Here is a 22223-nt window from a genome sequence, read left to right as displayed (position 1 = left end):
TTATTTTTCACAAGACAGTGATATGCACAACTCAGTGAGATGCGAATGAGTCATTCGATGATGTCCATCACTCACTATTTCTTTTGTTTTTTATTGTTTGGATTATACACAATATTTCATTTTTTTACTGATTTGACCATAGGGACCGACTTGACTGAATCATATAGTACTAAATAATGCTGATTCCACATGTTCAGGGAGGAATTAATCATTGTTTTACTGGACAATGAGAAGAAAATTAGAATGTTTCACATTTCACATAATAAATACAAAATAAATGGTGAGTGGATGACATAGATGAACTAGTGAGTGGATGTGCATATAACAGTTTTGTGAAATTAAACAAAACTTTAAAATGTCATAACTTTCTTATTTTACATCTGATTTTGATGAAATTTTCAGTGTTATGCTCGTTGGATTTATTTCTTTTTATTCAAATCAATTTTTGTTGGGGTGGACTTGTCCTTTAACAACCCTTACCCCTGTACCAGGAGGCATCCTCATAGCTGTCCCTGGAGGGGGCTGCCTCAAACCAGAAGGTGGTCTCATTCCTGTTGTTGGCTTTCGCCCGCTGCTAGAGGGGGGACGATTCCTGGAAAAGTCAATTCAAATGAATAAATAACATAAAATATACATCACATGCAGGTCATAAAAGTCCAACAAGATTCAGAAATATAAAGGTGATTCATGCCAGGCATCACATCGCAAAGGCCTTATTTAACAAAATTCAGAACGTTTAAGTGTTGTATTTGCAATGTATGGTAAAATCACTCATTCAATGAACAAGGTTATAACCCTGTTCATTGAATGAGTGGATATAACCTTGTTCTCTTTACATCTCCATGTGCGGCAAAATGCATGTAAGGTTTGCAATGTTTGGCTTATTTTCTCTTATTTTTTTTTCAGAAAAATGCTTGATTTTTTTACACTGTCAGTTTCCATTACAGCTTTTTAACTTGCCTCTTAAGTAAATTTGAATAATACAGTACCTCCATTAGCCAATAAATATTTATTGGCTAATGCAAGTATCTTACAATTCATGATATTCATCAGCAGATTGAATTTTTTTAAAATTGGCACTGCTCATGATATCGTCGCCCTCTTTTAAAAGTGTCTTGTAACTAGGCTGCGAACAAAGAGGGAAATATTATGGCGACAAGATCATCGGTGAGTAGACCAAAAGCTTCAATCTCTGTATTTTGGTTGTTCCGCTGAACTACGTTGGCTCCACTCACCAATACATAGACTGAAGAGCTTGGAGGCCCGTACGTACAGCCAACGTATAGGTGAACTAACGTTTTATAGGTCGCGATTTTAAACTGTTTTAAGCAAAATTTAGTTTCATGGCTTTGATTACCAGGGAAATATAAGTAATTGCGTATCTTGGACCGGAGTTATTGATAAACATCCTCTGGATGATCCAGAAAAATTCATCTCAGACATTTTCACCTGAGCTAACGGTTTTTGTTGCAAGTTGCCATCTTGAATAATGTCATTATCGTTAATGTCTCGATATATCGAATGTTGTCTGCTACCTGTGATCGTAGCGGTTTAGCTAGCATGTGGAGCAGATTGTATTATAATTGATATCGAAAGCAATATCGATATGACATTTGTAAATTGTCGATGCACTCTCCGTCCGTTTGTAATTTTGGGTGCTATTTTGGGAGTGATTCTGGCGTCCAAGTTGCAAGAAAACATTGGTAAAGTACCATTTTCATACCTTTTAATATATATCTTTGACATTTTTTCATTGATTAGAAATTATAAATCGATATCTTGTAGTTGATAAATCCTTAGAATGTAAATTCAATGTAAAAAAAGCACATCGAAATCTGGACAGTCAAAATACAAAAGGGAGGGCGTGATAACACATGCGAGCTCACACTAACACACAGTAAAATGTCAGAAATTGTTGAATAAATCCCCAGAAACGACGGTTATTCCTGTCTAATCGGTGAGTATCTGCTTGTAGCGACTTGCATTTGTTTTGACCCAAATGTAAATTTCCGTCTACATTTTCTTTCGTCTTATTCTGTAAATACAATGGCCAAATTCCTTTAGTTAATCACGAACATGTGTACCTCGTTAATTTCACACAAGTCGCATTATTTCTTATTGTCAAGTTTGCGTGCCGCATTCCAAACTCTTGGGGCGTGCCTCGCGAGTGACCAATCATCATGATTTGTCCAGGTCAAACGCGACATGTTTATTTAATTTCATCTACCGGGATTTGTGCAATATACTTGGACTTCACTTTCGCAGTGATAAAAACTTTTTGACCTGAGCGCTTCACGCCATTCATCGCTCAGCTACCATTGCCCCCGAACTTTTCGCGGACACTCATATCGCGTCTCGGTCCAGTTGGTGGTGATTCGCCTTCGATCTACACCTCCTTGAACTTCACAGTTTTCCGGTGAGTTGGAAAGTAGAGTAACATGCCCAAGATTCGACATGTTAAGCCTTTTCTGCAGTATTTTTTGTTCTCAAATTTCTTTTCACAAAATTATATTTGCCCCAATATTTGTTAAATATATTTGTCTATTTTTAATTGCAATGTTAATTTTAAATTCAATCTCGAGTATTCATAAAATCTTGAAATGTATTTCCATGTTTTACGGTCAAAATTCGACATCCCTCTGCCTTCGTTCGACATGGCGCATCTCGCGTTCAAAACTCAATGCGTGCAAGAGCCGCTGAATTGCACTGCACCGCATGCGATGTGCAACCCGGAAGTGCCGCGGTCATTCGCTTCCGCATTGCGATCGGAGCACATGTCGAACGAAGGCCTGCCGCATGCATGTCCTCAACTTGATTTCTGTCCAAATTGAAATTTTTCCAGTGCCGCCGAAATTTTTTTTGATTGGAAATTTGAAGATACGATACTTAATTTCCGAGAAAGCTTTTGCACTCGGAACAGAACCAAATATTTCTTCGTTTTTGGCGCAGTTTTCGGCGACCCCGCTTCTTAAATCTGAGCACTCCTAGTACCAATGAGGTCCAAACATTACATGTATGGACCTCATAGGCGACATCAGTACTATTTTTGGGTTAGAAAAGTTTGAGCACAGGATATTTCTATATTTATATCACAAGTACAAGTTATATTGGTTTTTTTTTCTTTAATGCTTGATTTTCGAGTGTAAAAGCATTGTTAGCAACAACAAAAAATGAAAAAAAATAAGGGAAACTTACATTTTGACGACTTTTTCCTGATTTTCTTGACAGTTGCCCTTCACTTCTGACTCGCGATTGAAGCTGATATGCAGATCACGTGATACGCGTTCTCGTCAGGTGATCGGATGGTTATTCTTTTCGCCAGATGTTGATAATTATATATTTCATAACGCAGCGTTCATCGCAAATTTAGGTGAAAGAGATTAAAGTTAAACAGCGCAAGCTTTAATTTTTTTCAGAAATAACGTTTAATTGATTGCACAAGTTTCGCCTCGGACATGTAGGATCATTTGGTCCCATACTGGCGTAACTACGGGGGGGGGGGGGGGGGGGGGTGTCCCTACCACTACCGTCCACTAGCCAGCAATTATCTTTTTTCTCTGTTTTTTAACCAAAATGCTCCCCCCCCAGAAAAAAGGAACCAGGGTTAAAGAGAAAGAGAATTATGATAGAGGAACACAAAATACTTTATTTTTTCAGCTTTTACTGCATCGACTTATAATCAAATATTAAATGGGGCTTAGAACATTTTTTTTAAAGTCAATTAATAAAAATATTCCTCCTCGGGATTTGAGCTTTCATGAAATATCAATCTTTTTCATGATTACCGAAAATACTTAAGATGTCCAAAAAAAATTTATCGGTGTATGAAGCTTTAGCTGATACCTTGCGCCCGCCTTAATTATTTTAATGTTGAGATACAACTATGCTTTTAATGAATTCCTAAAAACATTAATTCTCAGATCATTTTTCGCAATCGAATGATTCGATTGGTAAGCTAATGAATAATTGTTATGATTCATGAATTGTTTAAAATGTGTCTATCAGTTTTGAATATTTAAAAAAATGTCAGCTCGTGCTTTTTGCTTGCAATATTTTGATTAGTAAGAAATTCTTGTGTATGCGAGTTTGATAGATAAATAACTAGAGAGAGGGGGGGGGGGGGTCCCTCAGCTACTTGTCCTCGCTTATTCCATATTTTTTTATTATGCTCGTGTTGTGAGTATTTCAAAGTCTTTTCTTTTTCTCACCCTTTTTATTGTCTCGGAGCTTCCCTCTATTTCTTTGCTACGATGTATAGCCCTTCTTACTTGTTTCAATTATACTATGTTCTCATTTCATTGAAAACATAATTATTAAACTCACGTAGAAGACTTTACAACGAAATTTTGATATTGTTTTTTCTTGTTTGTTTGGCTTTCTTTTTTCTTCTCCTCAGTCCTTCTTTTTCTTCTTAGTTTCCCTTTCCTTATTTTCTCTTATTTCATTTCATGAGGCATCCGCCAACTTATATACAACAACAAACATATTTAGAGGCCGATATCCAGTGAGGGGGCGTGGTGGTGTGCCCCTCTAAAAAAGGAGGAAAATAGGAAGGAAAAAAGAAGGGAAGGGGAAAAAATAAGAAAAAAAGAAAGACGATGATGGCAATGATGATGATGATGAAAATTATCTTGGTGAAGATGATAGTGGTGGTGATGGTGGCGGTGATGATGATGATAATGATGGTGGTAGTGGTGATGAAGATGAGAATGAAGTTGGTGACGATGATATGATGATGATGACTAGATGTAATTTTGTTATTTTGTCTTAAAAAAAAATAATAGTGCAAAGGCGAAATCATTTAAAGTTTATTATGAAAATAGCAGAAAAAAATAATTTGAAAAATTGTACGTATGCGTATGGAAAATCCATCCCCCACCAAAAAAGAAAAAAAAGTGAGATTTTGTTTTGTTATTTGTGACGGCGTAGGTCTATGCGAGCAGCTATGGGATATAATTATGGGAAAAAAGTAAATGAAATGTCAAGAAATACATGATAATGACTTTTATTGTACATTCAGTATATCAGTAGATAACTTCATACTCGTTCCAAAAAAGAAAAAAGTGGGTATATTATGGACCATTAAAAATGGGCAGTTGCTCTATATATTATATTACATAGAATATATAGAGCAACTGCTCGTGTGTAGCGGTAAGTTATTCACCTGATCTACATAATTCATGCGGCGTACGGCGCGTGCGCAATGTTTAATAATTATTGCTGTGAATACAATGAATGTCATCAAAAACATAATCTCACAGATCAAATAATGCCAGCTCGACGCGCAAAATCAGAAAAAAATATATTTTCTGCCCTGATAATTTGATAACCCTTACCTAACCCAATTTCTAAGTATTTTTATCATAAACAGGATATCTATAGACAATGATTGAAATTAACTTTATATTCTTTTGCGAAAATGAATATGAAGGACAGCTTTTTGATAAAGAACACAGTTTTAGAGTGTTAGAGCGCGATTTATACCTACAACCGCTAAATCCTGTCACTGTCGGTATACATGAAGCAGTGATTCCATCAACACGGGCGCCAGTCCGAGAAACAGACAGGCATTTGCCCAAACGGACAACATCTCAACCTCTGCTCATTTCTTTTTGCACGGGCACATAAAATCTCAACGTAACCCATCACATTTCTCCCTATTTTCTCCTCCCTTTTATTTTCCATTAATTTTTCTTTCGTTCACTTTTTTCTGTCCTCTTTCCCCATAATTTTTTTTACCCATCACATTTCTCCCTATTTTCTCTTCCCTTTTATTTTCCATTAATTTTTCTTTCTTTCACTTTTTTTCTGTCCTCTTTTCCCTTCTATTTTTGTTCTCGTCTCACCGCTTTTCCTCATCCCCCAGCCTCCGACGCCCGTGCAGATTCGCAAACAATATCAAGAGTATGTCTACATGCAAGGGCGGAAATCTCTCCCCAAAGGTAGGGGGACCAGGGGCTGGAAAATCTGACAAGTAAAAAACAAACAAACAAAAAAAGAAGGTTTATCACCCCCTAAAGAAGGTCATCTTGACCAAAAGAAATTTGACAAGCAAACAAGCAAAAAAAAAGGGGGCATCCCAAAAGTAAGATCGTCTCTTCCAAGATACATGTTTTATTTCGATTTTGAATGAAATGACCAAAAATAGTAGGGGGACATTTCATAATGTGCCCCCTACTATTTTGGGTGAGGGGGACATGTCCCCCGGCCCTGGGATTTGCGCCCATGTGGGTGGGGGTGTTGCGCCTCCCTATCGGGATCATATCACAGCGAGTATACACTCTTCCATATGGAAGAGTGTTTACTCGCTGTGATTTCGATCTCACACATAAAAAAATAGAACAGCTACGCCTTGATCACAGGCCAAAATGCCTAACGATTTCTCCGCGGCATTAACAACTCTCGTAAGGGGCGCTCCATTTATAAATAAAGTTGCATGAATAGCTGTCTATGGCGACAAAAATTAACGCAGAATTGTAGCCAGAAGCGTGGGAAATTGGCAGAAAATTCAAGAAAAGAACCGGTGAGTACCGATTTAACAGTACTATTGTATTCATTAACATTTATTGAATCATAAGAATATTCATTTTTTAGTTAAACAAAGCTTAGTTCTAAGCTAGGGCGGCCCAAATGCGCGTGAGTGGAGTCCCAGTTTCTTAACACGGGTAGCCAGGGGCGTTGTGGGGAGTGAAAGTTATATACTGTACGTAGCTCACTCCCCACTAACGCCAGGAATCACCGTACATGCCTTTGCGTGTCGGACAGGATTACCCATGGTGAACCTAGACCTAAATCACCAATTTTAGTTATAGTTTTTCGCCCAAAGTTATGTACATGGGCAAGTTTTATGTTTACCCCCATTTGATTAGATTTCTTTTATTTTTCATTAAATAAATAGTCGTAAAATTGAAAGAAATTAAGAGCAATAGCGTTCACTTACCCCCGTCTGTTTACGAAGCCATTTTGATTTCTTTTGTTATGATACCTAGATACACACGCGTGCAGAGCTGCAACTTAGATTTTAAAAATACTTGCATTTGTCAATAAAAATCACGATTTGTAAAATATTTGTTTCGGTTGAAAAATATCATGAAATAATTTATATGATATTTATCGATAAAAAAAAATATTTTGCGATTCCTGATATCTATCGGCAGATGCAAATATTTTTTTAATCCAGGTTGGCGGTTTGACTGCCAACTTGAATTAAAAAAATATTTGCATCTGCCGATAGATATCAGGAATCGCAAAATATTTTTTTTATCGATAAATATCATATAAATTATTTCATGATATTTTTCAACCGAAACAAATATTTTACAAATCGTGATTTTTATTGACAAATGCAAGTATTTTTAAAATCTAAGTTGCAGCTCTGCACGCGTGTGTATCTAGGTATCATAACAAAAGAAATCAAAATGGCTTCGTAAACAGACGGGGGTAAGTGAACGCTATTGCTCTTAATTTCTTTCAATTTTACGACTATTTATTTAATAAAAAATAAAAGAAATCTAATCAAATGGGGGTAAACATAAAACTTGCCCATGTATGATGGTGGGCCCCAAGTCTGCGCACCTAACAATTTGAGTTGAGATTTAACATGAATTTCTTCTTATTTCACAAAACCGTCCAGTTGATAATGTTCCTTACATCATAATGAGTTAGTGTGCCAAATATCTCATTAAAAAATTAAAGAAAAGAAAAGATTTTCTTGAAAAAACCTCGGGCAGTCATTTTCAGATTGAAAAAAAAATGGTACCCCATGTCTGCGCACTCATTCACTTTGCATACGATTCGGGGATTTTGATGAGAAAGGCTGCATTTTGAGGCCGTCACATGAAATGCCCTGAATTCATTATTTTTCCACCATTTTGAGTCAGATTTTTTAATGAATACCTGTCTATGTATTGCATGTGTAAAGTTCGTGCTCATTGCGTATCTTCTTTTACTAGAATCGCGCAGATACGCGGGTGCGCAGACTTGGGAGACCGCGCAGACATGGGGGAACTGACCATACATAACTTTGGGCAAAAAACTATAACTAAAATTGGTGATTTAGGTCTAGGTTCACCATGGGTAATCCTGTCCGACACGCAAAGGCATGTACGGTGATTCCTGGCGTTAGTGGGGAGTGAGCTACGTACAGTATATAACTTTCACTCCCCACAACGCCCCTGGCTAAACACGGGTAAGTATTGCGGTGTCGCCTAGAGTGAATCTGAGCTAAGGCGCCTCGTGCTCTAGATATATGGCGCATATTCTGGCATTTTAAAGGGAAAATTTTGACTTTTTAAAGATGAATTTTTAGTTAAAATGAGGACTTTCTGAAGGGAAGTGATAGTGTCTTTGTATATTTGTTTGGGGTGAGTTTTGGTGTTTGAGTGTGCAGGCTTGCAAAATAGATTTGCCATGTCGAATCTCGGCGCCGGTCGAATGAAGGGAGGGTTACTCTAACTTATTTTGGAGTTAGCTTTATTTCAACAACACACAGACTTTAATTCCACATGCTCATCTTCTTACATGATGTTTCTCCATATTTGCATTATTTTTCGTGTAAAAATTATTTTATAAATTAAATGCCTATAATGGGGGGAAATGAACTTCTTTTGCATTTACAATACAAAATTGTGTGATAAGCAAAATTAGCAAGTTAAGTATTTTAGAGCAACATTGTTGTCTCCAAATACTCGCCTGCGTGTGTGCCAATACTTCTACTCCACAGAAGCCTTCACTCTCCAGGCTGGGAGGACCGGAGGTTAACGTTAACCCGGGCCTGAGACTGAGAGCTCCGGCCTGCAAAATCAACGAGACAAAGCCAACATAATCTTCAACGTATGGGACTGTAATATAGATCAAGAGACTAGATTAGTCGATCCTTGCTCCATTTTTTTCCAAAAAAGGTCTTTTCCTCAAAAACATCATGAAACGAAACATTAATTCCAATGCAATTAAAAAGTAGCCATACTCACATAGATGTGATAACGACTTATGACTTCCAAAATATGCTTTTTTAATCGCTTGGCGTCGGTGGTCGCTATGCGATTTCGGGTACGAAACTATGTGCGCACTGCATGATGGGAATATTGCGCCCTCGCTCGGCATTTATTATGCAAACAGCCAAGAGTCGCGATTTTTGCGATAGAGATTTTGATTGGTCGAAAGTTCGCAGCCTCTAGCTAGCGCTAGCTAGCTAGCTCTATATCGCGATCTCGATCGAGTCGAGTCCAACAACTTCTCAACTCAAGTATTGCCTTCGGATTGTTAACTTTTTATCTAGCCTAAATCCTGTGGATTTTTATCAAAAGATCAAGATGGGAAACGCAGTTATGAAGTATAGGAAAGAAAGGATACAAAAGAGAGCACAGCAGGCAGGCAGGATTGGTTTGATAGCAAATGTTTTCCTATCTGCTGGTAAAAAGGGAGCTGCACCAATCACAGCTGCTGGAGCAACGCCTTTTGACACGGGGCAAAGTAGGCAGCAAGACGGGACTACAACAACAAGCAGCGCGACTGCAACTGACAGCCAGAATGCTGACACGGCAAAAGGAAACACCACAGGCACAAGTTCATCATGGATGAGACCTTTTCAAAAAATTAACAGGTAGATATTTTCACTTAGGCCTACTGAATAATGGGCAAGTCCAAGAATTCGTGCGCATTATGTATGGGACATTTCAGAGGCTTTAATGACCTGAAAAAAAAGTGTTAAATGACTTTGATTAGATTAAATACCCACATGATTGATGGTAGACATCTAGATTCTAGGAGTAGGAGAAGAATAATCATGCAAAAAATGGTGACATATGACCTTGACCTTGAGCTTTTAGAGAGAAAAGATGTGCCGTTACGTATGGGACGCAGAAAAAAGACAATTTTCAAAGCATTTTTTCAAGTTGAGAATTCTCTGAAAGTATTTCATTTGACAACTTGTTACTTAGGTCTTAGTGTACTAATAAAAGTAATTTACTCGCATTCTGCCGAGTGGATTTGGCGCACTATAAATTACATATATTATTATTATTATTATTAATAGAAGTCACAATACTCTATATAAGGCAAGGTTCATGTCATAAGCCAATTCCCTCTAATTACAGACTCTAATTAAAAAAAATTAATGACATGTTACGTATGGGACAGTTACGTATGAGACATTTTGTCCCCATATGTACAATACACAATTTTCCCCATAATTAAAAAAAAATTGAAATAATTTGACATTTGGAAATAAGAGTTTCTTTCTTTTAAAATGTTCTATTGAGACATATTTGATATGACTGAAAGGGAAATAAGCCATTTCAACATTTTTTTCTTGTTTTTCATGGTTTCATGAACTCCTTATGTATTTCTATGTTTTTGATTTTTTTCACATTTTTCCATTTTCACAATTTTTTCGCTTTGTTTTCATTTATCAGTATTCATAGCAAATCATCTTTAAAAACTAAAGAAAGGTAAATAATCACTTTTTAGAGCACTCTTGAAATTTGTTTTTCTCCATTCACTTTGTACACAAATCTCCCCATTGACATTGTATGTAGATGTCCAAAACATAACTTGTCCCATGCGTAACATTTTTTTAATTAACTTTTAATTAAAAATTAAACACTATTTTTGAAACTATTTGTGGTATAACAGTTTCATACTTAATAAATTAGAACTTCCCAGAGATGCAACAATACAAGTATTGTATTATGAGAAGTAACTTTTAAAAAATCCTCAAAATGTTACGTATGGGACATTCCATCCTTGGATAAGACCTAATTTGCATAATTAATTAGATGATACCATTTTTTCCCCAAAAAGTAATAAGATGTTAGGGGGTCCATGTCCCACCTATGACTAAATCTCAGAAGATTTGTTATCATTTTCTATGAGTTTTATAATTGTCCGATACGTAACGCCCATTTTACCAATTATGCAAATTTGGTGCCCCAAATTAGCATAAATATGCATATTATCAAAATTTTCTTAATGAAATTTTAAAATTCAACATTTGGGCTTTCTTACCCCACCAAAGATAACTCTTAAATTAAAGATGAAATTTTGCCTTCTCGGGTGACCTTTTCTTGGACTTGCCCTAATCTAGATCTACATTATATTGGATGATCAGTGTTGATGTGATGGGATTTATTTAGTGTAGGACTAACTTTTAGTTTTGTTGTGCCCTGGGCCTGGCTAGTAGTAGTACTACTAGGTCTAGGCCTATCGTTAGATTCTTCTTTCTAAAAAGAATCTAGTCTAGATTGACTAGGACTACATTAAACCAGCCTAGCCTAGATAGAATCAAGCCTGAACACATTGTCGAGGTTCCCAGGACAAGCCCTACCCCTAGCCTAATTAGTAATTACCTAACTAAGGCGAGGGTAGGGTAGGCAATAATATAAATGGCACTTGTGCTGTAGTCTAGACTAACGTTTGACATGTGTCCAAAAAGTCAATAGTTGACTTGACCTCAAATTTTCTTTCTTTATTTTGAGTGATCAATATACTACCAGTAGTTAAATATAGCGACATCTTCACATTTTCTGGCACACTTCCAAGTTCAGTACTGCAGATCTAATATAATCTATCAATTAATTATCATGTGACATGTTTCCACGGCTCCTCACAGAGGTAATAGAGGCTCAAACAGTAGTTGGGTCAGCACAAAAAATAACTTTAAAATGCCTATTTTTATCCACTAGCCCTCAGTATATTATTACCTAGGCTAGTATGGGGATGAGCGATTGCTACATGCATTTCCAGGCATACTTTATGGAGTAGTGTCTAGATCTATTTAGATATATACATGTAAGTCTTGTTTTTTCACTCTTTCATTTCTGTAACTAAGTTCAAGTTATACTTGTTTAGCAAGATATTTTCTTTATATGCACCGTAGGCATTCTGATCAGCCGAAAGAACCAACACAGATATCATACAACGAACAGCGTTCAGAGAGACAGGCAGAACGTCAGAAACTTGCCCTTGAAGAAGCTAGATATGGCACGGCACCAGCCAACCTAGAATACGAATCCATGCTTGAAGTAAGACTATACATCTACATGTCATAATTTACACTCCAATAAATTGATATAGGTTCTGCATGTACATTTAGACTTCTAGGCGTATGTTTGCTTGTTTGTTTTTTTTTTTTTTTTTTTTTTTTGGGGGGGGGTAATAAGGCATTCTTCAGAACTATCTTTTCCCCAACTATTAAAGCTAGGTAATGATTATTTGTTTAAGTAGGGATACGAACTGAGTTTCAGAATTCTGTATTTTGTATCCTATCATAATTTGATTTTAACAAATTTCCCCATCCATGGTTAAATCTTTTGTTAGACTTAGATCTAAGTAATAATGGTACCATCTACCTTCTATTCTGTGATGTAGCCTGTCACCACTTTCAGTGCTGACCAGTCTTTTTTTTTAGTTGATATCTTTGTTACATAATTTTCATATTACTTATACTTTACTGTCTTTGTCAAGTCTGTTACTTTCAGGGAGTCCTACCTACAAGCTATTGATCTTGGGGCTTCCTTATCATTAAACAAATCATCATGTTCTGTTGCATTGTACATTATATGTATGACTGCCCCATTTGACCCATAGTCTGACATTGATGTGAACTGTGCGCTATGCAACATGGTGAAGAATGACGTCATCCATGAGTGCAGGATCTGTGGGAGGTGTTCGCATCAGAAATGCCTTGAATCCGGTGGCTACTGCAGTGATGTCAATTTTGCTACGGCCTTGAAGAACTCAGAAGAAGAGGTCGGGTGGAGCTGCTCCGAATGTGTAAGTGTTATTGAATGATTTTTTTATAGTGTTTTTTTTTATCATTGTTTTCAACTTTTCTTGTTTATGTTCATACTGTTATTGCACATTTGAGAGGGATTAAATTGGCCTGAAGTCAATTTATTTGAAAGAATTATAACAATTAAGTGTACCAGTCTTTAGTATTGAATTTTCTCCATTACCTGTTATAGGCCAAACTCAAATTTAGGTAAATAGACTAGTTTTGCATACATTTATTTATGAATGATAATGATGAAGTCACCTCAGTCAAGCCATGACTTTATAACTATCACCATTTTTTTCTATCAAAGGAGTCCATTGGAAACCTTATTACACTGGTTGAGATGGATGAACTAATGGAAAAATTTGACAGATATGACAGAGATGAAGGTAAGTTATTGTAGGTATTTTAGGAATAATCCTCTCTGAGGAGCTTATCTTGTTGGAAAGAACAGTGTCATACAGTGTGATCCCAGTGTGTTCACGTACTTGTGAAAATATTATTTGTATTGTTAAAGTGCCCCAATTTATCTTCACACTGTGGACACCTCGACAGCGTGACTGTTCACATCGTGCTCACATGGTCGACGACGTGATTCACACTGTTGAAATGTTTAGATTTAACAGTATGAAGGTAATTTCACATTGTGTTCCCCTCTGTGAACACACTATGGCACAAACATGGGACACTGTGTCTCTTTTCAGTAGGGTAATGAGACTCCTTCAGGCACAGATCCAGAGGGCGAGCGAGCCCAGACTCACCTTCAGGCCATACTGTTTTCTTTTTACTGTGCTTCCCCCCCCAAAAAAAAAAATGGTGGCCCTAAATTTGTTTTTGCTTTTCATATCGTTGAGTGGCGATTAGTGCATCCTAACTTTCCTGGATACGCCCCCGTCTTCCCAAAAGACCCATAAGCTTAAATGGCTTTTTTAAAAAAGTGGGAAATGAATTGTCAATATAGAGGTAATTTACACTGGCAACGTAATTTCTATTTCTATATTTTGGTAAAGCTTATTCTGTTATAATTTTGCCGTGGGCAAAAAATATTCTAAATTGTAGTAGAAATTAACTGTTTTCCTTGAAGTGGGCATACATGTACATGTACATGTTTTCTATTATTTGTTAATTTCATTTTTATGTTCTTTCCATGTCTCATCTGGTTTTGAATATGTTACTATCAAATCGTTTAAGCGCGTAAAATACTTTCGCTCTCGGATTTTATATTATCATAATTCCGTGGCCACCTTTCAAACAGCAATATATCAGGAACATAATCAAGTCTTTTTCGTGTTTTATTGTCTGTCGACGTTGAAACAAATCCCGGTCCAAACTATAAATTCCCTTGTGGTCACTGCGAGAAACCCGTTAAAAATAACCAAAATGGACTGTTGTGTACCACTTGTCAAAAGTGGTATCACACTAAATGTCTCGAGATCTCTTTAAATGAATATACTAGGCTGTATCAAAACCCAAATGAGAATTGGATATGTTTAACCTGTTCATTGCCGCCATTTTGTGACTCAATTTTTACACAATCCTTGATTGATGTTCAACCCACCTCAACAGTTAATGCACCTCCTATCCCTGAATTTAACACACCTACTGGAATTGATAGGGCTATTTTATACAAATCATTTAATGATATATTTAAAGCAAAAGGGTTGCATTTCGTTCATTTAAATATCAGATCCGTTTTACATAAAATTCCTGAACTACGCGTCCTTCTCTATGAAAGTAGAATTTCAGTAATTGCAATTACAGAAACATGGTTGAATTCGTCCATAAATAATGAAGAAATTTATATCGATGGTTATTCTATATTAAGACGAGATCGTGCAGGCGACCATGGTGGTGGGGTCTGCCTTTATATTAAAAATGATATTGCATTTAATCTAAGAGAAGATCTTACACCTGATGGTATTGAATCATTGTGGATCGACATTCTATTACCACATACAAAGCCTATTACTTTAGGTGTAGTCTACAGACCCCCCAGAGACAATCACTTTATTGATTCTCTCCATGATATATTGGACATATTAACAAAAGATGATGAGGTTATTCTTTTAGGGGACATGAATATTTGTCTATTACAACAATCAGCACTGACCAAAAGATACAAGAATATTTTGAATTTATATGGTTTTAGCCAACTTATAACAAAACCCACCCGAACTACACCTACCACTTCTTCATTAATAGACCATGTAATTTGTAGTAAAGAAGAAAATATTTGTCAAAGTGGTGTCTTTGAAATTGGCTTAAGTGATCACTTTTTAACGTATTGTTCAAGGAAACTTATCAGGCCTGTATTTGGGCAGCATAGAACTATAAGCATTCGATGTATGAAAAACTATTGTGAAAATGATTTTAATTTCGTTTTATCTCACATCAATTGGTCTGTTATATTTGAATGTAATGAAGTGAATATTGCTTGGTCACACTTCAAAAGTATTTTCATGTCAGTAGTTGATAAGTGTGCACCTTTAAAACAAGTAAGAATTAAGCAAAGAACAGAAAGATGGATGACCAGTGAAATTATTGGTTTGATAAGACAACGAAATATAGCTTTCAGGAAAATGAAAAAAGATATTGGTAATTTAGAACTCGAAAGGAAATTTAAACTATTGCGAAATGTGGTACAAAGGAAAGTGAGGAAAGCTAAAGACGAATTTTTCCAAAATCAAATTGAAGACAAACATGATTCTAGGAAATTATGGAAAAATCTCAAAGAGTTAGGTGTAAAAAACAAACAAAAAAATATTCAGAAAAGTGTTATTAATATTAAAGGGGAACTATGTCATGATAATCTAAAGATAGCCAACGAATTTAACAATTATTTCACAACAGTGGCCGATAAATTAGCTTGTGAGCTCCCCATTACGGACAGAAGTGAGTTTGGGGCCGACAGTCCTAATTTAAAAAAACTTTACGACAATAAAGGTATACAAAAAGGCTGTTTTAATTTTTCTCCTGTCACAGAAAAGTTTGTATTAAATGAATTATCCAAGTTGAAAATATCAAAAAGTACCGGACTTGACTTGGTTCCTGCTAGATTTTTAAAGGATGGTGCAAAAAACGTCTTTATTCCTTTAACTTACATTATTTACCTATCTATTTCAACTTGTACCTTCCCTGATGAAATGAAAATCGCTAAAGTCACACCATTACACAAAAAGAAAGACAAAACTCATGTTGGGAATTATAGACCTATTAGTGTGTTAAGCATAGTGTCGAAAATTTTGGAGAAATGCGTGTATTCTCAAACTGAGAAATATTTTAAAGAATACAAAATCATTTATGAATTTCAGTCTGGTTTTAGGAATGGTTATTCTACTGAAACATGTTTAATTCACTTGTTGGATTTTGTTAGGAATGAAATTTCCGAAGGCCGTTATGTTGGAATGGTTCTTCTTGACTTACAAAAAGCATTCGATACGGTTAATCATGAAATACTCTTAAAGAAATTAGAAGTGATGGGTTTGAATTTAGCATGTTTAAATTGGTTTAGGTCTTACTTGACAAATCGCCGCCAAGTGGTATCCATGCAAAATGTACTCTCATATTCTATGCATATAAAGTGTGGAGTTCCTCAGGGGAGCATATTAGGTCCCATTCTTTTTATGTGCTATATCAATGATATGTGTATTTGTGTTAATGAAAGTAAATTACTTTTATATGCAGACGACAGTGTTTTACTCTATTCTGATACAAGTCCTAAGCTGATCGGTGAAAAACTTAGCTTAGAATTATCAAATTGTGTTAAATGGATGACAGATAATAAGCTTAGCTTACATGTTGGTAAGACCGAAAGTATTTTGTTTTGTTCGCGGGCTAGGTCTAAGCATACAGATGATTTCAATAGATACTATAACAGTCAATTAATTAAGAGACAGAATTCCGTGAAGTATTTAGGCCTGATATTAAATAGTGATCTCTCATGTACATCTATGGTTGACTCTATTGTCAAAAAAGCTAATGCTCGCTTGAAATTTCTATACCGGTATCACAATTGCATGAATACGAAATCCAGACGCATTTTAAGCTTTTCATTAATACAGTGTTTATTTGATTATGCAAATGCAGCATGGTACTGCAGTCTTGGAAAGGTTGATCAAAAAAAGTTTAGAATTATTCAAAATAAGATTGTTAGATTTATTACTTGCTTACACCCAAGAACACATAGTGGGAAGAATGAAATAAAAAAAGCTGGCCTTCTTCGCATAGACTTGAGGTCGCAACAACTTATACTTCACCATGTTCATAAAATTTTCTATTCAAACGAATATCATTACATCTCAAAAAACTTTACACGGTCATCTAATATTCACGGGCATGAAACAAGAAATAGTCTGTTTAACTTTGTTGTACCTATGAGAAAAGGTCAAATTGGCAACACATTTTATTATAATGGTATACATTTTTGGAATTCCCTCCCTAATCATGTTAAATCGGTTAAGACTTTTACACAATTTAAAAGAGTATTGAAACAACACTTAAAAAATGTCCCCACTCTGTAATATTAAATATTCTTTCTAATTTCATGTGTATCATGTAGTCTTATATATAACTATTTAGTTATGATTTATTTTAATAATCAACTTGTTTTACATTTTATCATCATCTTTTGTTGTTTGCGTGAAAGTTTGATGTCAAACTTATTTGTACTTTTTCATATCTTAGGTTTTACGATTCATGAATCTTGTATTAGTTACGATGCATTTAGCGCTATTTAAAAACTGATTATAGTATAATTTTCATATGTAACCTAGAAGTAATGATCGTTTACTCAACCTGTTTCACAATTATTTTAATCATATTTTGCGTAAATGGTTTTCATGGCAAACTTATTTGTTTTTGTCTTTTTATATATTAAGTTTTACAATTCTTCGTGTAATTTTAGTGGTCTAGACTTAATTGATGTAGTTTGTATAGATTTCTATAGGTGTTTTTCATATATGTACATTGTTGTCAATTACTGATGTAAGGACCCCATTGGAAATAAGCCACCTCGGCTTTCATGGGCAATCCTGTCAAGGTATACACTACTGTTCATATTTTCATGTACTTGTTCACAGTTACCTGACAAATAAAATCAATCAATCAATCATGATCAAGTAATTGTGGTAGTCTGGCTTTAAGAACAAAGAAAATCTTTTTTTTTATTCAGGAAATAATTTCTATCTCAGATTGTCTCATTTCATACATTTTTTCATACAATTTTCATACAACCAAATTAGCTTCCAGTAATGCGAAACACTTGTTTTATAGTCATTTTTAACAGACCAAGTGTAATAACAAAACAATATATGTATTCATCCATCTCATTTGATAAATTTGTGGTTGAAATTATGCTGAGCAAATAAAAAAAATCTTGGATTTTGTGAAAGAAGAGTGATTTTTTTTTTTTTTTAGTATAGTTTGACAAAATTAATTACCACAGCTTGTATAACCTACATACTACTGGTATTGCAAAAACTTCGTTTTTTGTATAAATTACAAAATTTGTAGATTCGAAGATATCTTGGGCAGATTACCGAGCAGTAGAGACATCATCAGTTACTGAAAGTAACGCAAAGGAAAAGGTAGGGAACATGTATTTTTTACATTTGTATTTCAATTTCAATTTTCAATTTGTATTTCATTGCAACCTTATGCCAATATTGTTTATATATGGTCGTTTTTTTTAAGGGGGGGTGTAATTAATATATGTTTTGTTAGGGTGTGTGTGTACTGTGTATTCAAGAATGCATTTGTATGTCTGAATCAGTTTCAGCCTCCACGTTATGATTAACAATAAATATACATGCTATTTTATGCCTCTAGAAATTATTTATATATTAACCTGACAAAAATTGTTTTACCCTCTCTGGGAAAATGTAGTCATTATCTAGAAGTGTTACATTTACTTTCTAACTTCATTAAATCCCTCCGATCTGCATCAAACTGTTTCATGGTTTTTACAACAGAGTAATGAAGATTGAATGAAAATTCCTTCATACTTCATCGCAATCACTGTAATTATTCAATTGAGACTTAAGACCGTATTCTGAATTTTTCAGAGATAAAATATTATTTATTGGGGTTGATGGTCAAACATTCTAGAATTTACTGTGAATTTAATCTATTTACTACTTTCTGGCATGTCCTTGCATCATTTGCATGAATTTACGGAAAATCTTACAAATTCCATTCATGGTGTCGCATTGCAATTTACTCCACATTTTTGAAAGACTGCTATGCATAAAGTCTTTTGTATACCATATTCTACATATAGGATTGTACATTACTTAGTTGAGAGCATTTCTCTTATGACAAAAACTGCATTTGCCAATATCAAAGACTAATTATCAGTTCAATGCTGATTTCTTTTAGTTCTTTCAGTATGATACTGATGGAGATGGCATTGTTTCCTGGGAAGACTATCTACTTGTTGAAGCTCTTGATATTCTGGAAAAACAACCTCAGGTAAATGCAAAATTTGAAATCATTAGTTTTTGTTATTGTAATTATTATCATTATTATTATTATCATTGGTGTAGTATATTATAGACATGAAGAAATCTACACATGAGCTAATTGGCCCCAACTTTACTGATTTTCAATACCTCATTCTATGAACACTGATTTGTGAAAACATTGAGGAAGGCATGATCTGTAACAAGATGATATGTTGTTGGCTTTATTCAGCTGCAATTAGTAAGATTAAGTACAACTCTTGTAGATGGTCATCTCTGGCATTTTCGGTCATGGGAATATTTGTAGCATGTAACATTTTTTTTCTGGAAAAGGAAAAAGCATTTTATCATTCTTTGAGCTGGTCTCAATTCATTTCCCTTCTTTCTTTTAATTTTTTTTTCGTTGTTTTTATTCGTTTTTCTATGACTTTAAAAATTTCTGGAGGGGGGAGCGGGGTCTGTTGCCCCTGCTTTCTATTTTCTAGTAACTGGGTCATATAAGACAATGTATAGATTATGAACCGGAACATGAATAATTAGCAACTACAGAAATTAAAGATAAATTCCAGTTCTGGTAACGATCTCAAAATGACTTTCTACAGATTCTAATATAATGACCACCCAAGTGTCTGTTTGTATGAATAAAAAATATGTGCCAAAGGATTCTGGAAGAATATGTGTAATTGCTGAGAAATAAGCAAAATAAGCGCGGATTCTGTCACTTCCGTCGGGTCTTTTTTCCAGCAATAATAATACACTGTCCCACGTGTGCCTATATGTGTTGGTGATCTTCAGTGTGAACATTTTTCAGCGTAGCCTTCAAATTTCACAAATTTCAGCTTATGTAACTGTACCAGATCTAGATCCTCGATGATATACCGATAATTACGCTTGGTTTTACAGACTTTCTCATGAAATCAGTGTTTACTGCAACTACTGGCATTTCTCTTTAACCAGCTGATATTTTGTTGCTGATATTGAAATATTGATATTACATTATGTGTAAGTAACATGTTTTGAAAGCTGTATAATAAGATATTGGTGGTATTATGTCTATATCTCAAGGTTCAACTGATGATGTTCCTGGTGCCTAAGGAGATAGAGCGCATTAAGAATTGTTTCAGGATGAAGGATGATCATAACACAGGAGTCATCTCCGTAGCTGCAGCAGCCGAGGCTTATTCAAACTGGCTCACTGCCCAAGGGTTAGTGAACCAAAGCTCAAATCCAGGAGACAAGCAATTAACTTTTAAAAGAAAATCCCCCTTGTAAATTCGGGTCTGCCCCTGGGTAAACTTAAGATATGTTTTTTTCTCTCATCCATTTTAAATTGTACACTATCATGACGTGATAGTTTTATATCAGAAAACGTACATATTTCTATGATGATAGTAATTGTAAGAAAATATATACGTATAAAAAATTTAAGAGTACAAATATACTGATGATAATGATCGATGAATTAATGATATGTAGCAAAAGTAATCCTTAAAACATTAAGATTCACTTCTTAATGACACGAACACTTCCATTTGCAAGAAAATCAGTAGCTTTGTTGGTCTCCTGTAAATTAAATTGTTTTTTTTTTTAGCAGTGTGGAAACTATACTAATCTAAAGAGAAGTCATTCCCGTTGCAATCACTATATACATGCACATGGCATACATGCATTGTAAAATGGCAAAATTGACTGAACTACTATATCTTTTTAATTTCCACTCAGGTTAGAGTCAAGTCAAGAGGGAAGAAATGCTCAAGAACAAATGTACAATCCATCAAACAAACGAAAGTAAGTTTCTTTGTCTTTTCTAAGCGCCATCTGTTTTTTGTTTCCTTTTTAAAAGACATTTGCCTAGTGAAGATCGTAATTTCCATTTGTTATCCTAAACTATCGACCTTTCTCGTTCTGTTATACAATATTTGACTCACTGTTTCTTCCCAGGTATAGGCACCCATAGTTGTCATAATTAATTCCTTGTACAGTCTTCAATACTCTTGACTTTACTTGATCCAACCTTCATTTCCCATGGACATTAATGATTGAAACATGAAATTTATGAGTGACACTCTGACCTGAAAATGGGATATTTTTCTTTTATTTTTTTTTAGATATTGTACAATCCCATGTGTTTTTTTTTTAATATAAAAACTGCTACACATCTACATGATGATATTCAGTTTGTATTAAATTCATTTTTGTGGTTTTTGTTGTTGTTAAGGTTGATTTCTTGGGAGAGGTTTATCCGACAACACGCCCTAGCCATCTTGAGTGCTCGGCCCAACACAGCAACTATCACCCCTTATATTAGGGGTCACCCCAGTACAGGATTATAGGTTGCATTTGCTCAATTTTCTTTCCTTGCTATAAACCCTGATCCTGCTTCCACCAACTCCTTAGCTGGTGCTGCTGAGGAGATCTTGATTATGCACACTTCAAACTATGAAACTGAAATATAAATCGAATTAATTTTTTTATTGGATTAATGAATTTCGGACTTAGAATCTGATTTTTTTATATTTAGTGTATTTACCGTAAACCACATCAGCAATTAGTGTATTTTGTTTGTAATGAATTTGGGACTTAGAATTTGATTTATTTTATTCTAAATATATTTTCATTGTTTGTATTTTAATGGCTGTTTTGTGAATAGTCTCAGTGTCACAGCTACACTGTAAAATGCAATTGATTTTAATGTTCACAGGTATGATGGCAATTTTGATAAATGCCAATGAGTAGATTTATTTAATGCAATACATGTTTTTCCTTGGAATCATATAATGTACCTCATTAAAAATGTAAATATACATGTAATTATATATATTCCATGAACTTTTAATTTGTTGAAAAAAGTATATATAATACTGAAAATGCATTTGAAATATTTGAATAGAATGCATAAAAGTACCTACCACAGACATTATATCTCTTTTCTCTTAAAATTTGAACATTTAGCTGAAAATTTTACTACTATTTCCCTTGTTTTATGAGACTCC

At 34.9% G+C, this 22223-nt stretch overlaps 2 protein-coding genes across 2 annotated transcripts in view; one reads left to right on the top strand and one right to left on the bottom strand.

The window, feature by feature from the left end:
* LOC121423768 (intraflagellar transport protein 74 homolog) overlaps positions 1-9070 on the bottom strand; it is a 51674-nt gene extending 42604 nt beyond the window's left edge. Inside the window, exons 1-2 of the mRNA XM_041619255.1 lie at positions 8970-9070; positions 481-592 (exon numbers count right to left, since the gene is read on the bottom strand). Coding sequence (XP_041475189.1) covers positions 481-592; positions 8970-8971 — 114 coding nt within the window. The 5' untranslated portion in view covers positions 8972-9070. The remainder of the gene's footprint in view (positions 1-480; positions 593-8969) is intronic.
* A 139-nt stretch (positions 9071-9209) lies between these two features.
* On the top strand, positions 9210-21727 carry LOC121424493 (PHD finger protein 24-like). Its single transcript, XM_041620200.1, has 9 exons — positions 9210-9601; positions 11876-12020; positions 12586-12771; positions 13083-13161; positions 18284-18357; positions 19148-19240; positions 20296-20435; positions 20953-21018; positions 21449-21727. The coding sequence occupies exons 1-9, from the start codon at positions 9312-9314 to the stop codon at positions 21561-21563; spliced, it is 1188 nt and encodes a 395-aa protein (XP_041476134.1). The 5' UTR covers positions 9210-9311; the 3' UTR covers positions 21564-21727.
* The last annotated feature ends 496 nt before the right edge of the window (positions 21728-22223 follow it).

Source organism: Lytechinus variegatus, chromosome 11, assembly GCF_018143015.1.
Source record: "Lytechinus variegatus isolate NC3 chromosome 11, Lvar_3.0, whole genome shotgun sequence".
NCBI lineage: Eukaryota > Metazoa > Echinodermata > Echinoidea > Temnopleuroida > Toxopneustidae > Lytechinus > Lytechinus variegatus.
Note: the sequence above shows the minus strand (reverse complement) of the source record. Positions and strands in the feature narration are given on the sequence as shown.

Excerpts from the sequence above, each read along its gene's own strand:
- LOC121424493 (XM_041620200.1), top strand. The coding sequence starts at position 9,312 with ATGGGAAACGCAGTTATGAAGTATAGGAAAGAAAGGATACAAAAGAGA. Across the intron at positions 12,021-12,585 it reads AATACGAATCCATGCTTGAA|TCTGACATTGATGTGAACTG; the intron begins GTAAGACTATAC and ends TTTGACCCATAG. Across the intron at positions 12,772-13,082 it reads GGTGGAGCTGCTCCGAATGT|GAGTCCATTGGAAACCTTAT; the intron begins GTAAGTGTTATT and ends TTTCTATCAAAG.